We start from the raw sequence: 17171 nt of genomic DNA on the forward strand, positions 1-17171 counted from the left end.
GTGCAAGTCCATTCAAGGCCTTATAGGTTAAAAGAAGAACCTTAAAATCCGCTCTAGCTTGAATGGGCAGCCAATGTTAGGATGCCAGGACCGGAGTTATGTGGCAAAATGTACCTGTTTTCATTAAAAGTCTAGCAGCTGAGTTTTGTACAAGCTGGAGACTCCTGGTAGTGCAGATGGGGAGGCCGGAAACAAGGACATTACAGTAATCTAAACGGGAGGACACAAAGACATGGAGAACCACCTCGGCGCTACGCAGGGATAGAGAAGGGCGGATTTTGGCAATATTCCGCAGGTGAAAGAAAGCTGTTTTGGTGATTTCTTTGATGTGGGACTGAAAAGTCAGGGTTGGATCAAAAATAACACAGAGGTTTCTGATGAGAGTGCTTTCAGAGATAAAACAACTGTCAATATTGAGACCAAGACCCTGGGATAAGTATTTATAATTATTTGGCTTGATTACCATCAGATCAGACTTAGTAGTATTGAGCATGAGAAAGTTGTGGCTCATCCAGATCTTGATTTGATTTACACATGTTTCCAGATTCAGTATTTGAGAGGGGTCATTAGGCTGCAGTGGAATGTATAGTTGTGTGTCATCGGCATAGAAATGGAACTGTATACCGTATTCAGCAATTATTCTACCCAGAGAATTAATGGGAAGCTTTTATCAGTACAATGTTGGTAGTTTATGCAAATGAACAATGGTAAACTCTGCAGCACAAATCACAGTCACAGGTATTCATCAGCTCCAGCTCTGATTGGCTGCTATGAATGTTTCCGGGTGGACACACTAAGTTCTTCCCCTTTCCCTGATGAAATGAAATGTGTTGAAGTTTAGGCTCCGTCTCTGTTCAAGTAGCGATCAAGACATTTGAAAAGTAACCGTTGTTAGTGGCTTCTGTGTCACTAATAACTGAGCAGTGTCAGCTGCCCGATCATTCTGCTCATGTGCATCTCTCAACAGAGAGGAGAAGGAAGTGAGATGTCTCACTCCTCAACAACTTCTATCATCAGCTCAGCTAAAAACACAATGTGTCTATCACCTGCACCGAGGAGGTGATGTTTCTGCCCCCGTCTGTTTGTCGGTTGGTCAGTTGGTTTGTCAGCAGATGACACAAAAACTAGAGACATATTTCTTCAAAACCTGGATGGAGGATGCGCCTCGGCCCAGAACAGACCTCATTAACTTTTGGTGTGGATCCAAGAATTTTTTCCCACTTTCATTAACATTGTAAAATAGGGTATTTGTCCACACTTCAGTTAATTTCTCAGGGATTAATACATGGATCTTGATGGAAAAAAAGGCTAGTATCTATGAGTGAGTACAAAGGTGAGTACAAAGGTGATGAAGATGATCTGCTGCTTTATACTGTTGCCTGTTTTTCCAGCGTGGTTATGATGACAAAATGGATCCACAGCCAAATTCGTTGACCGGAAAGGAGTCAAATGGCTATTTTCCGCAGGTTTTCCCATCTTTGAAAAACCTGCACATACACACTATTTTTGGTGTAAAAGTAGTGTCTGTACACGCTCATCCACGGACACAAAGAGAATAGTATGTGTTGGTCGCTGGTTCCTTTACAATTTATGGACAACATTTCTGCCAGCAGCCCTTGAAAATCAGTAAGTATGAAATCAGTTGACAGACTGACATCACAACATGGACTGAATTCTTGTCACACAGCATTCAGCAAAGTGCAAGGAAAGACATGAAGACAGATTTTCCATTGTGGATCCTCTCACCTTGTGACTCAGGGGTTTCTATCAGGGACGCCTGGTTCTTCTCTCTCCTCCTCTGCTTCTCATCGTCCCAGATGGCCTGCAGGCCCGGGTTCCTGCCAATCTGATCTGGACACAGCAGAGAGTCACAGCAACATGTCAGCTCAAAATTCCACCATGCTTTATTATTGTCTCACTGAGGAGCTTTTAAACCTACGACAAAGACTTTTTCAGTTTGTTTTTTTTCAAGCAGAACTGACAAGTCAAAGTGACACCAGACTTAAGCCATACAATTCAACCCATACATACTGTAGTCATATTTTCAACAGTGCACTTTTTATACACTGTTGTAGAGCAGATGGAAAAGTATGAGTCAGAACACAAGCACTGCCTGCCCTGGAGTGGCCTCTCCTTTCCTTTCTTCACTAAGACAGATGCTAGCTGTGGTTTATGCTTCTGCATCCAGCAGGATCTAAATCATCAAGACCCACTGCACACTTACAGCCTCCATACAAGTACAGTCTCTAACACACAACAAAACATTCAGCAGAACTGGCTGAACTGGGGCAACCTGAGGCCTGACAGGGACATGTGTACTCCACAGTTCCTTTGAAGGACTCTGCACACTAGTGGCTTCAAACACCAGTTTATTTACCCAGATTTACCCACTGGAGAAACTTTAATACCAAGAAACCATGTGTGTCAGCAGTAAACAGCACTATTGTGTCTGGTCTGTGACTGGCTTCAACTGTAGGGAAAAAAAGACAAAAAAGTCCAGTCCAGTACTAATGACTACAGGAACAGTTCACCCAAAAATAAAATTCAGTCATTATCTACTCACCCCTGTGTCATATTTCTGGAGTTTCACAACATTCTCAAGCTGAACAACAAAACATCAAGCTAAACACCTGAAGAGGCTGGAGATGTGTTGAGATGTATAAAAACAACTGGCTCCATACAGCTGGTCCTGTGCAAGTTTCTGGAAGCCCTAAAATCCCAAATTGATTTTGAAAAGCCAATATTCACACAAATCAATTTGGGATCTCAGAGTTTCCGACTGTTGTTTTACATTTTAAAACGAGTCTCCAGCTACTTCAGTCGTTAAGGAGAATGCTGTAACGCTGTTTTGCTGTGAAGCTCCAGAAATGTTTTGTAGTTTGAAGTTTGGTAGTCTACTCACTCCATCAGCGTGGTGCGAGTAGACTACCAAACTTTTATTTTTTTGGTGAATTGTTTCAACAACACAGTTTGTTTAAGAGCATGGTTCAGATAGACTGCTCTTCCTACTCTGATCCAGGGACAAGGATGGGCTTGCTTTAACAACTCTGGATGTAGAAACTCTTTGTTATTATAATGGAGTCTAAATCCTAAGGTTTAAGCAAACAGAGCAAAAGTTCCTTATGTTCTGTGCAGGGCTTTGTCAGATCATGCCATCTACATTATGGGTCAGTGAAACATCTCTCTATCCTGGATTCCCTCATCTCAGTTAATCTCTTTCTCTCTCTGCTCCCCTGTGACAGAAGGTGTTAGCTCAGCTCCACATAGTTGATCTTCGGGGCTGCTAATGGATTTGATGGGTGGAGGTGCACAGAACAGCTGTGTTCTACACCTTAAGCACCGATGATTCAGCAGACGACCTTTCACCTTTCTATCTGGTCTTTTTCCTATAACAGAGTCAGAGTGGGCTACAATACTGGCCCAGACCGGTGGAGGGGTGCAGCAGGTGGGGATGTTGTCCTGAGTGTTTTCTTACTTTCAATTTCCAGGCGGTTGAGGATGTCTACTGCCACAGCATCGACCTCTAGCTCACAGGTGCTCTGTTTCTCCACCTCATCCAGGATGAGGGAGCTGCAGGCACACAAGAAGAATAGTTAACTCTTGAAGAAGAAGCATTAAGTATTAATAGTCAAAGCAGTAGCCTTCTTGTCCTACAGTAAATTCTGTTGTACTACTGGCTAGAAATGTATTTTTCTTGTATCAAGATGACAGAAAGTTTGACTTTTGCTTTTTGTCAGGCAATATTATTTTATTTTAGAACTGCATTATTGCAAAAATTAAGAAACATTTTTAAAAAATTGCTTCAGAAAAGATGGGAATGATGTTGATTAATAAGGAGGATTGGTGAGAAAAGGAAAAACCAGATATCTTCCACAATGGAAAATAAAAAACAAATAATAAGGCATTTAAAACCACAGGTTACTAGTCATGTGTTGACAAAAATATTTATGGATTCAAAATGGATTGTAAATTCAAATAAAAATCTGTAAATCTTTCCTGACCTCTTCCACTCGACAAAGAGACTGATTGCATTAAGCATTTACTGTGGGACATTCACTTGGGGTGAGAGAGGCTGTGCAGTGGGACTCACCAGGGTATAGCTTTCTCCTCCCAGCGAGTAAATGTGCCCCCAAGGGTGCTGTCGTTCAGCTTAGAGGTGCAGGGGCTCTTCAAGGGGCTGATGCTGGGAGTCTGCCTGTCTGGGGCCGCTGCTGCATCTTCTGGGGAACACACAGACACACAGACACACACACACACTGTACTGTGAGTTCTGAAAGAAGCTGTCAGCCAGCCCAAAGACAATCTCCCTTTACTTTGTTGGGACTTCTAAGTACTAAACCGTTTGCAACTGGACTTGTTTCAGTTTCTTGAAGACGTTTCACCTCTCATCAATGAGAAGAAGCCTCTTAGGTGAGAGGTTAGAATTGCCATGACCTGGACTACAGTTGGGCAGAAAAAAAGCCCCATCATCCCTTGCTGTTCACAGTGGGAGGTATTAAGCACATGTTTCATTATTTTATCATTTGCAATGAATGCCATCCCAGAAATGAGAGTCATTATTTATTTATATTAATTTCAGGAGAAAGTGTGAAAAAATGAACCTTAAGATTTCAATGATCACAATTAACTTTCACACTCAGCTGTTTAGAAGGTACTGATGTCCTCCTATGATGAACAAGCCACTACAGTTTCAGCGTTGTTTGCTTGTCCAAACTGCCATTAAGGAATACTTCTGGTCACACAGCTGGGAGCATGGCATAATAAACATAGCTACAGTGAAGTTCAGCAGGGCTGGAAACACAACAAGCTGATCAGACAGGTTGTACACAAGCCAATAGGTCAGCCAGATTATCTATCCCTGGATCTTCAACAAGGTGTCCGTGACCCCTAGGGGGTCGTCAGAGTCGCTGCAGGGGGGCAGCCAAATTATTGTTTGATAGTATTTTATATTCTCAAAAATGTGTCTGAAAAAACATATGACATGAAACCAACACACTATTAGCAAAGATTAATGAGTAAAAAAACATTTAATTTACACACCATTGATGATAGTCTACCAATGATTTATTGTGCAATTGTGAGTGAACTGAGCTAACCGTACAATAAATCACTGTGTGGCACCAATCCATAACAGCAAACTACGTGTTACTGAAAAATATTGTCCAGCTATCTGTCTTACTGTCCCAGGTGTATGATCATTCTTGTGAGATACAATGGATTGTTTCAAAACTTATCACCCTCCACATCAGAAACCATCAGAGAAGATGGAGAGGATGAGGCTAACACTCCTAACATTAGCCATGCTACAACTGCTGCTGATCTATTTATACATGGCACAATGGAGCAGGTGGTATCAACTCTGTATCTCTATCAGCCAAGGGGTCCTGAAAAACCTTGAACCCCTCATCTAAACGACTTTAAAAAGGTGTAATTTGTAAGAAATGGGTAAAATTGGCTCACTTTACTTTGCTGTAGCAACTAGCTACCATTAGCAAGTAGCTCAGTAAGCCGTCTAATGGTCGGACTCTTCATGATTCCTGTCCAGTTGGGCCTCTTTTTTTTTTTAGCAACATTGCAATTAACTTTTGTTATAATGCTATTATCAATGATGCTTATAAAGTAACAACATGAGGATAATCCTTGAAACAATGTAGAAAATGATTCTTGTATAGATACATAAAATGACAACTGTTTGGTCTCACAGGGCATTTCTTGGATATGTTCCACTTGTAGTTGTGACACGAACTGTTTTGGAGATGAGTTTTCAAGCGGCGTGGTGGACTTTAAAATACATCAAGGCCTCTATTCATCTCAAGCTGGCCCATTCAACAAGCCCAGCCCCTTTATCATTCTTGCTCTTGATCCCAGATTAAGGACTTCAGGCTTTCAGCTTTGAGCTTGAGGAGTGAAGAAAATGTAAACAGGTGTAGCCATTAATGGGGTATTTCACTTTCTTTGTTATACGGGGCATTGGATCCCCTTTTTCCATTGATTGGGTCAGTGTAGAGGTGGATCAAACATGGGAGCCCTTCTTTTGTCAGCAGAGAGTCAAGTGTGAAGATTTAAAAAAAAGAACTTTATTAAAATCAAGTGTGGATTTCCTGTCCGGAATCATTAATGCCCTCACATGTAGAGGCGGGTCCCCTGGGTGGGATGCTCTCTGTGAGTTTGGAGAGAGCCTGACCAACAATGATGCTCAGAGGCAGGGGTGTGAGATAAAGACTTAGCTGTGATCAAACAGAGTTGGCGGTCAGGGGTTTAGTCTCCATCAGGAGAAAGTAAAGGTTGGCTTATCCAGGTCAGGTTCACCCGAGATCTGAGGGGGAAAACCTTAGTCTCCCAGTCCCACTGTGAGGCCCGGTGACTGTTGGGTTTAACCCTGTGTCCCCACTTCTCAACAGTCAATACACACTTGTAACATATGAACACACAGATTTTAAAGGCCTGTTTGTGGCTCTGCTGTAGCTCATGGGAGATAATGGATACTGATTCTCTCAGTAGCTTTAAGGTATCCTGACTGAGTGACTGGAACAGGAAGAGACAGAAGTTTCTGAAGTTTACTTTTGTCAGAAAACCAGTGAAATGTTTATCTGAGATGTGCTCAGTCAGATGCATCATTTCTGGTTATTCCAAAGACTAAATGAATACACAAAGGGTACAGAGCCTTTTGGGTCAGTTTGAGCTCCTATAATTTGGAATGAACCTGACTGTGGAGGCTCTTCTTCTCAATCACCTCTGAAAAAAACCCCTTTTTTAAATTACTTTTTGCATTTGTATTTGCTTTAGGACATTCTGTTGTACTCTCTTTGTGTTCTGTGTTTAGTTTTTATGGCTGGTTTTATTCACTTTGCCATATTAGTACTTTGTAACTGTTTAAATACATTGTATTGATATTGTTTATTTAGTGCAACACTCACACAAGTAGAGGAGAGTCATAACATGTCAGAAACAATATCTATGTATAGTTGGTAATATGAGCTAACATTAGCCACCATAAGGCTGGTGCAGCAAAAAAAACCCTGGGTGTGTTGAACTGAACAATGGTGTGTTTCGCATTATCTCCGACAGGGAGGTGATCTTTTCACTTGTGTGTTGGTTATTTGTTGTTCTGGTCAGGATTTCACTAAAACTACCGAACAGACTTCCACCAAACCTGGATGGAGGAAGGGTTTTTGGCACAGAACAGACCTCATTAAATCTTGGTGCAGGTCCAGATAAAGGGACCGATTCAGGAACGTTTTTTAAATGTTTATTTGGTGCGTTTTTCAACATTTTCATGAATGTCTCATGGAATAATGCATGGATCCTGATGATTTTTTTTTTTTTTATTTAGGTGGCTGGTATACATATCCCTTCCACACTGGTAAACAAAACTTACTTAATGGATCTGCTGTTTCTACTATTTCCTGTTTTTTTCGGCATGTTCGTGATGATGAACACAAGGGGAAGAAAAAAACAGAAATGCAAACTTCCACTGACAAGGTCAATGGAGTTAACTGCTGATTGTTAGCAGGTTTACACAGGTTTTTCAAACACACGTGTACACACTAATTTTGGAGTAAAAGTGGTTTATGAGTGAGTACAATCTAAAACAGATCGTAACAAAATCTATTATTCTTCTACAACACAATAGAGATTATGATTCTGTCTGCATTGTTTTGTTGTCCTCGTGTTTAGCTGTTACAGATCTGGTTAGCTTTAATAATGGTTAAGCAGCTATGGGTGGTTTAAAGTTTAGAGTGATACAGGGCTAGGATACAGCTTGATATTGGATTAGGTCTGATTGAATTAAAGGGGACTGTTGGGCCTCGGAGGATGTATGTGCTCAACTGAGTGCTATTCTTTGCACAAGTGGAGTTGGTGGAGGCTAAAACTGTGGTAAATAAAAGTGTATAGTGGTCTGAAATTTTAAATTGCCAGAAACAAGACCTCAAATGAATTACTAATGTTGTTTCGGCAACATCAACCTGACAAGTTCTCCAAGTATTTTGTTTACATTTCACAGTGACGTGTGCAGTGCATCAGCATTAAGCATCACAGTGTTAGTTTTCTGGAGAAGACGCAGTTCTGCGTGTGAGTCACTGCATCACAACTCTGCAGGGCTGACACAACTCCAAAGGACTCTGCTCCAAGGGGCTCAGGCAGTACAAGAAAAAGAGGGAGCCTGGAGACTGCAAAGTGCTGCTACTGACACCCAATATCTGCCTGTTCTTGTTCCATTCTCACACCTACTGATTCAGCTTGTTTTCTATCTCCTGGTTCTATAGAAGCTTCCTGTGTGATTTTCAGGTAGCAGGGTGCTTCCACTAGATCTTATTTTTTGCCTCCTCAGCGAGCAGCAATGAAAAGAACAGAATGGCTAAAACAGACCGGAGAGAGACAAGGTAACCAGAAAGGTAAAAAACTGCATAAAATAAAATGTAGAGAGAAATACAGAGGGGAGGAGAAAGGGAACAAAAAGAGCAAAGACCACAAGACAAAGCTTGTGAAAAGAAGCGAGAGGGCAACATTAGAAATGAAAACAGAGAGAGCATTCAAACAACAACAAAGGCATCCTGAGGCTGAGGGGAGATCAGGACTAATTCAATATGACATGGGGCATGGCAGCCTTCCCCGCTGAGCCAGGGGGAACAATGCAGTCAGCAGAAGGAAACCTGGACATGCCCACACTGTCCAGCAGAGACAGCAGTGTGTCCTGTGGCAGAAGTTGGCCACTTGTTGAATAGCACAAGGGTGAACCTGGACATGTGCAACCCAAGAACTGCACCAAATAAACAGTTGTGGTCAAAAGAACACGTGTAAAGAACATGTTCATCATGTCAGTCTTCAGTTCCAGTGATTTTTACAGCTCTCATGTTTCTGGAACACAAACTACTCTGTCACAAAAACATTCATGAAGTTTGGTTCAGTAGTGAATTTATCGTAGCTCTTCTGACAATGCGACCAAATCTGCTGGATCAGAAATATACATACAGTAACTAGAACAATCAATTTAGGTCAATATAGAAAGTTGTGTGAATCATATTTTCTTTGTAGCATCTTAACTTCTTCTGAATGAATCTGATTGATAACAGCTGATGACCATTTTAATAGGGCTGTTTGATTCAGCCATTAGACTCGGCCACAAACACTACAATGGGGAAGTCTACAGAGCTCAGCATTGATCTGAAAGAGTAGATTATTGATTTGAACAAGTCAGGAAAGTCACTTGGAGCCATTTCAAAGCAGTTACAGGTCCCAAGATCAACTGTTTGGATGGTCAGGATGGTCAAGATTCAACCAAAAACCATCAAAAAGCAAGACTGCAATGAATTAGAAGCTGCTGGAAAACAGGTGTCAGTGTCCACAGTCAGGTGTGTTTTACATTGCCATGCCACCAGCAATATGTTTGGAGGAGAGAAGGTGGCCTTTCCAAAGTCCTGACTTGAACCTCATCAGAACATGTGGACTGTGCTGAAGAAACAAGTCTGTGACAGGACGACAACAAGTTTAGTTGAACTTCACTGATTCTGTTAAGAGGAGCGGTTAAAAATTCATCCAGAGGACGACCAGAATGTTGTGGACGGCGATCAGAAGCAGCTAACTGAGCTGAAAATGGCCGAGAGACATTGAACCAAATATCAGAATTACTGTATGTATATTTTTGATCCAGCAGATTTGGTCACATTTTCAGAAGACCTATAATAAATTCATTACTGAACCAATTTGTGACAAGGTAACATGTGTTCCACTCATTTCATCACAGAAACAGGAGAGCTGTAGAAATCACTGGAACTGACACCTGACATGTTTTACATGTTCTTTACAAGTGGAGGTAAACTTCTGCCAGGACTGTAAGGGATTAGGGAAAAATTCTTAACTATTTATCTTTTTGTGTTACTGGTGTCCGCACGTAATTAAACACTAAAATCAGGATAAGGTGACGGTGAAGGATTAGCTACAAGAAAAATCCTAAAAACACAAAGATAAAGCAAGAAAATAAGATTTGCTGTTAGACTGAAAGGCAGCTGTGTGTCCCAAAACATCTGCAATAAGAGAAGAAGAGCAAAATGACCTCTTTACCTTTGTTGTGACACCGGCGGAACTTGACAGCCGTCAAGTTAAGCAGGTTCATGCCATACAGATTGTAGTCTATGAAGAGCTGCAGCAGGAAGGGGATGTGGGCCTCGTGGGGCTGGTAACTCTTGTTCATCACTGCTCCGCTTTGTAACAGCTCACACACCCTACAACCAGGGGGAAGAGAAAAATGCATATTTACTGTCCACTGTCTCTGTATGAATGAGGCATGAGCAGGCATTCAGACCGAACACCGCTCTGCATTAAAAAATGCACTGGCGTGCGATGGTGCTGTTTCAGGTGAGGGTAAAACGATGGAGTAAGATCAGGGAAGTCCAATTTAAGTAATCTGACTTTGAATCGTTTATCAGACGCCAAAACACTGCTGATAATACTACTAATAATACTGTGATTTTATCTCTCATTCTTTCTGATTTTTCAAGTCAAGCTTTAGAAATACAGCAATCGTGTTACCATGTGAGAAGTAATGTACCAGACAGGGGTGTTTGCATGAATTTGATGGGGCAGTGCGCTGGAGGATGCTGCCAAGTGTTCTGGCAGAAGTAGCAGAACTGGACTGAGACAGCTGAGTCTGATGCTGCGTTCAGACCTACTTGAGTTTTTTCTTTTTTCTTTAATACTACATGTTTCTGTTTTATAAACATGAGCAGGAGTTCACACACATTTACATTAGAAGATATACACGTAATCACTTTCATAATTACATTTATCATAGTTTCAGCTGTCAGCCTCTTCGTCAGCCCGGTATGTGACCCATTTAGACCAGTACACTTCTCCCTTTTCTTTCTGTATGAAATCTAATGACAGCTGTCGCCTTACATACTGTATATGTTGTTTATAATATCTATGTATTGTTTCAGGGTGGGAGGCTCATAAAGAAGTCAACATCTTATTATTGCCTGCATGCTTGCTAACATGAGAATTTTAAGGAAATATTTGTCTGTGATGCCCGGTTCCTTAGGTAGAGAGAGATACAAGTGAAATCAATATTGAATCCAATCATGCCCTAGGACTGAACTGGAGCTTGAAAGAACACAGCCTGCTCATTCATTTGAATGGAACTAGTCTGGTCTGTTCACTCAACAACTCAACAACAACACCTGGTAAACACTGACCAACTACAGAGACAAGTTTTACTGGATGTGAAGTTTCCAAGATGGTCTGAAGATAGTCACATCAGTCATTTTCTCAGACTTGACAGCTAAATGTTTTTGTGCTGTTTATTTGTGATGCTCTATGTAAAAAGGCCATTAAAAGACATTATACAACTGTCATTAAATGTCAAATTCACTTTGACATTTAAAATGCATTGAGTGCCTCTTTAAAATACATAAAGACCATCATTTCGTTTAAATCTGTCCACACAGGAAAAGAGACACCCTGTTTTCTAGAACCATCCACAGAAGTCCTTGATTTACAGAGCCTGCTCGGCAGTTAAAGATGAATTGGGAGTGGTTCACTGTTAGAATGTTTAAGCTCTGTCCTGGAGTCTTTAAAGGTGAGGGCACTGTGCTGACTGATTGACTGACTGATCAGAGACCAGAGGCTGAGGAGGGATGCAGGGCAGCCAGACCTGCCAGTCAAACTCTCCTCTTCTTCCTCCTTCTAAACTTCCACAGTGTCTTCTTCACCCTCTGCAGCTGTATTTTCTCCCTCGTAACCTGAATCTCTCTTGATTTCTCTCAATCAGATATTTTCTTTACCGTGGTCCCTTGTTCTTTCTCTTCCTCAGTCTGTACTGAACTGTATCTCTCTCTGATCCCACTGTTATATATGGCCCTCTCCTCAAGCCTCTTGCTGTCTCTCTCTCTCTCTCTGCGTGACTCACATCTTCACCACTAACGCTGATCGCTCCAGCAAATAATTCACAGTCTTCCTGTGTGCGTCCATGCACACAAACACACACTCTTCCAATCAATTTGTACAACTGAAAACACAGCAATCGATTTCAGTTTAGTGAGTTGGTGGAGTCATTCGCACACAGTCTGGCCTTCAGTAACATCAAACAACTGGAGCTCGGGATGAGTCCTACTCACATTAAAGTGCATCGATCTGCAGTAACCTTACCTTTTGACCATGTGAGGATTGTACAGATAGATCTTCATAAAGTGCTTCTCCTTAGCGTGGTAGCCATAGAAAGGCCTGTCAAACAAGAGAAAGACCATATGGAATACAACAGCATAATCAATTTAAATCTGAATCATTTATTTTGAGGGTTTCCCTCACTGTTATTTTAGGATATTTAAAGGGCAAATACTGTAACAGTCATGTTTCACACTGTTTGGTGCAAATGTCGTCAGCTCGGAAATCATGAGTCACTCACATGCCAGAGACCAGCACCACTTTGAAGATGTGCTGGGCGCTGGAGGCGGGGTTTCCCATGGCGACGTTGAGAGCCCTGTCGATGCTGAAGGCCACCTGGCGCAGGTAGCGCTCTGGCTGCTGGCTGTAGCCATCGTATGGTACATAGATGTAGGGGAACACGCCGTGGAGGTGGAGACATGTTTTCTGGCCTGCAACACAACAACAACAAATCCATTGAACATCAGGCCTATATTTTTTTCTGTAACTACAATATGTCTCACTGTGGCTAAAACCTTTCAAGGCAAAAATATGTTGTATTAATTTGACAACACAAGGGAGGAAAAACAACATTTGAAAAAATGTATCAAATCATCAGTTCAGGTTTGATTCAGTCACTTAGACAAACAAAACTGAAAATAAAATGAATTAAATATCCAGTGAGGTACTACTACCTTCCATTGATATCAGGCCACATCACACATTATCTAATATCGTCCTCAGTGAGTGTGATCTCAGATGTGATGTGAGTTTGTAACTATTACAACAAACACATCTCACTGTCATGCAACTTGACACCATTGTCCCTCCACGCTACATTTGTGTATATATATATATATATATATATATATATATATATATAGCTGATTAATCTGTCAATTATTTACACAATTGATCGATTAGTTGTTTGTCTGTAAAATGTCAAAACATGTTGATCAGTGTTTCCCAAAGCCCAAGATGATGTCCTCAAATATCTCATTTAGTCAACAACGCAAAGAAAGTCAGTTTACTGTCATAGAGTAAGAAAGAAACCAGGAAATATTCACATTTAGGAAGCTGGAAACAGATTACAAAAATAAATAACAGATCCATTGAATATCAAAATAATTGGTGGTTACTTCGTAGCAAACAACTAATCAATAAATCATTGCAGCTCTGTAAGAATTTAAGGTGCCACAAGCTGTAAAATCTCATCATATTCCTACACAGTGAATGAGCCAACACAACACAGTGATTTTTGTCACTCTTACCACCTTCACACTAAGCCCAGCATATGCAGGTTTTTTAACACAGGCCTGCTAAAATAGGCAATCAACTCCATGATATCTCTACTTCTGACATCACTGGTCAACAGTAACAGAAGCCGGTACTGACCAAATATTCAATGCCAGTTTTCTGTACTTGGAACATATGAACTTGTGCTTTTGGGTTTAGAACCAAAAAAAGGTTAAAAATAAACAAGCAAAAAAACAAAAAACTGCCAACTCTACCCATTTACAGCCTGTGGAAATATTCATATTCATTTTCACCACTGCACTCCATCTGCACTGAAACAGAGCAGCTACTGTGAAAAGAAAGAGACTTCAACAAAGAACTCTCAATCCAGATGTTTATCATACTACCTGCCAACAATGCAGCAAAAATGTGATTTAATTTCTTCGGGTGCTACCAAATCTAAATACCTGTCAGTATTGCCAGTACTACAGGGCACAATGAATGAACCCACTGTTCTAATTTCCCAGCAAGCTGGGACAAAGTTCTTGTTGAACACCCACGAGCTGAGCCAGGAGCCTTAGCTGTGACTTCTTCTACAGAGATTCTTAAAGCTACTGACACGGTGCAATTGAGATGGATGGAGTGTGCTGAGGGTCCAATAAACTGTTTTCCCCCCTCCCCGACACTTTTGGACCAATCACTGCAAGGCAACACAGATGGATGAGTGCGACAACAAGTCTGTAATTCCCTTATTCATATCAGACACGCACAGCGTTAAAGCAGGCCATTAGCTAAATAACTAAAGAGAAAGAGAGGAGGAGCGTCGCTGGGGATTGTGGGCAGAGTGGAGAGGATTGAGGTCTTCAGTGATGTGAAGTGAGGTCAGCCTGTGCAGAGAAAGGGAGATACAGTATTCATAACAAGGGACGTAGTGACATCATTACTCCCAGACAGACTGCTGAGAGTCATCTGAGGTGAACTGTGCTGCAGACACCACACTGCACTTCGCTCTCTTTCTGGCTTCCCAGGCTTTTATCTGCACACTGCTGCAGGATGCTGTACTGTGTTTAATCAGGCTACATAAGAGATAAGAACAGTCGGGTCAACATGAAGTTAACAAAGGCTGAGGGGGCTGAGGTCACTTCTGACTCTCCTGCACCAGTGACTGACAGACAGGCTGACAGACTGGCAGACAGACTGGCAGACAGACAGACAGACAGACAGACAGGAGGAGGCAGTGTTGAGCATGAGCTGGACTTGCCTGCACATACCCAGAGACATGCCTGCCTCCACAACACTCAGTGACGATAACAGGGCTGCAGGAGAGGAAGGACACGCGTAGCACACACGCACACACAGACACACAGACACACAGACACACACACACACACACACACACACACACACACACACACACACACACAAACACACACACACACACACACACACACACACACACACACAGACAACCTGTGGTTTGTGTGTGAGAGAAACACACCACCACCATGACACAAAACAGGAAATTAACATATGGGTTTCCATCCTTGGAATAAAAAATATTGTTCATCTGAATGCCATGTTCGTTGAGGGCAGCGCTATGAAATATTAAACTTAGGAAAAACCGTCATTTAAATCTAGCGCACAATCTCAGTCCACAGTAATCCAGTGACCGAGAGAGGTTCTATCACAGATTAATCAAATGTGAGGATTTTCCATTTTACTCCATCATTATGAATTGGTTCTTTGGATTTTGGATTGCGTTTGGACAAAAAAGCAACATGAAATTTATAGAAAGTAAAAATTATAAGTATTTTCAATATATGATGACATTTTAAGGTGAGTCTGGTCATTCTGAGCAGAATGAGCCATCAAGCTTGGAAACCCATCCTTGTTGTTGCTATGGTGATCCAAGCAACCTGCACACATCAGAAGGTAGGCTGTGTCCCGATCTTCTTAATGGGCACAGAGGTTTGAAATACTTCAGTGCCTGTTTTTAGTGGTTATTATGCTTTCATAAACTAATCACACACTCTTTTCTTCAGACCCCCACAAAGCCAAAAAGGTTTGACTTTCAAAAAACTTGATTGTTGTCTGTCAACTTTGCAACTCTTGCAATCTTAAATGTAACATTTCACAACTAATCTTTCTTCAGTTTCAAACAGGTAAAATGATTATAATTTAGGGATAATGATATTATCATTATTTTGACAGATATTATGATTGCAATATGATTCACAATTAATGGGAGGGATTATTTTTGCATCATAATTTTCATTTTCGCTGAAAAAATGACAAAAAACTGATGATGTGACGTGTTGGGATCTATACCAAACGAACATGTTTTGTTACATGTGGAGAACATGACTTGTAGACCAGGACATCTCCACAGCTGTATAGGACTTCACTATGATGCTGTTTGGTCGCACATTTAACTTTCATCAGAAAACTGCAGCCGCTTTTTATTTGGATATTGCACGTGGTCATATTGCAATTTCGATTATATTTGGATAAATTGTGCAGCTCTAGTATAATACAAATGTGAATGCATCCATATTTGAAGCTAATAATGGCTGTTTTATTATGGTACTGCAGCCAGTGAGATGAGGAGAGACAGTGGCACCAGTAGGTCGCTGTCGAGTCTTGAGTGTGTATTAGTGTGGCCAAGGTGTGTGTAGCTCCACTGTGAGCCACGCCAAGGGTGGCAGCCACATAGGAGGTGAGGATGGCACGCGTCTGCCTGTCCTCATCCTGCCGTGTCAACACAGAGTCTATTTCTCTCTCTCCCTCCCTCCTTCTTTTCTTTCTCATACACACACACACACACACACACACACACAAGCACAAGCACAAGCACACACACACACACACACACACACACACACACACACACACACACACACACACACACACACACACACACACACACACACACACACACACACACACACACACACACACACACACACAGCTTCGGCTGCAGTTGCTAGGCAACAGCAAAGCAAAAGCCCCTGAAAGGCAGCAGGAGAGATAAACAAGTGATTCTTTCCACCCAGCTGGTCAGGCCACAGACAGAGAGAAGGAGGGAGAAAGTGTGAATTTAAGAAAGCAAGAGAGTCAACTAAAGTGAGGGAAAATGATAATGAGTGTGTGTGTGTGTGTGTGTGTGTGTGTGTGTGTGTGTATGAGAAAGAAAAGAAGGAGGGGTGAAAAGACAAAGGAATACAAGGCAGACAGTATGAGAGTGATAAAGACAGAGGGTGTACATGTTTGGGTGTGATTGAAGAGGCAGTGCAGAGAACATCTGCTGCTGCAGTCGGATGGCTCATCACTGTCATGTAGTCAAACCAAAGACTGGCCAATTAGCCAAGAGCTTTCTGAAACTGACAATATGATCTGCATGATGGTATGTTGAGTAAATTCCTCCAAACATACATTAGATTATCTCTTTAGTGCACCAGAAAGTACAATGAATCACACAGAAACCCAAAGCACCAGCCAATCAGGTGCATGTATTTTTCTGAGGGTTCATAGTGAATGAACATTGCATACACTTGACCAGATCACATTTCAGACACAGCGGTCTGGTAAAGCCACCTCACACCCTGCAACATCCTGCAGATTTATCACTGAACTCGTGTGAGTTATTTGTTCGATTCATCAGTTGTTTAGTTGGAAGAGCAGATCCTCAGATTGAAGAAGCTACAACCGGATAATCTTTAGCATTTTGACAAATTGATTGTTGATTTTAATTTCCTGTCACCTGACTATAGATTAATCAACTAATGCTTTGTCTGGGG

At 41.5% G+C, this 17171-nt stretch overlaps 1 protein-coding gene across 4 annotated transcripts in view; it reads right to left on the reverse strand.

The window, feature by feature from the left end:
* rev3l (REV3 like, DNA directed polymerase zeta catalytic subunit) overlaps nt 1–17171 on the reverse strand; it is a 77985-nt gene that overhangs the window by 34666 nt on the left and 26148 nt on the right. For 2 of the 4 annotated variants that reach the window (XM_084377388.1, XM_084377387.1), the window contains exons 2-7: nt 12401–12590; nt 12145–12219; nt 10063–10223; nt 4091–4217; nt 3476–3570; nt 1747–1851 (exon numbers count right to left, since the gene is read on the reverse strand). In XM_084377388.1, coding sequence (XP_084233514.1) covers nt 1747–1851; nt 3476–3570; nt 4091–4217; nt 10063–10223; nt 12145–12219; nt 12401–12590 — 753 coding nt within the window. Of the gene's footprint in view, nt 1–1746; nt 1852–3475; nt 3571–4090; nt 4221–10062; nt 10224–12144; nt 12220–12400; nt 12591–17171 lie in introns of all 4 variants that reach the window. The other 2 variants (XM_084377386.1, XM_084377385.1) reach the window with 1 other exon arrangement.

Source organism: Pagrus pagrus, assembly GCF_965226575.1.
Source record: "Pagrus pagrus genome assembly, chromosome: 16".
In the NCBI taxonomy this organism is placed as follows: domain Eukaryota; kingdom Metazoa; phylum Chordata; class Actinopteri; order Spariformes; family Sparidae; genus Pagrus; species Pagrus pagrus.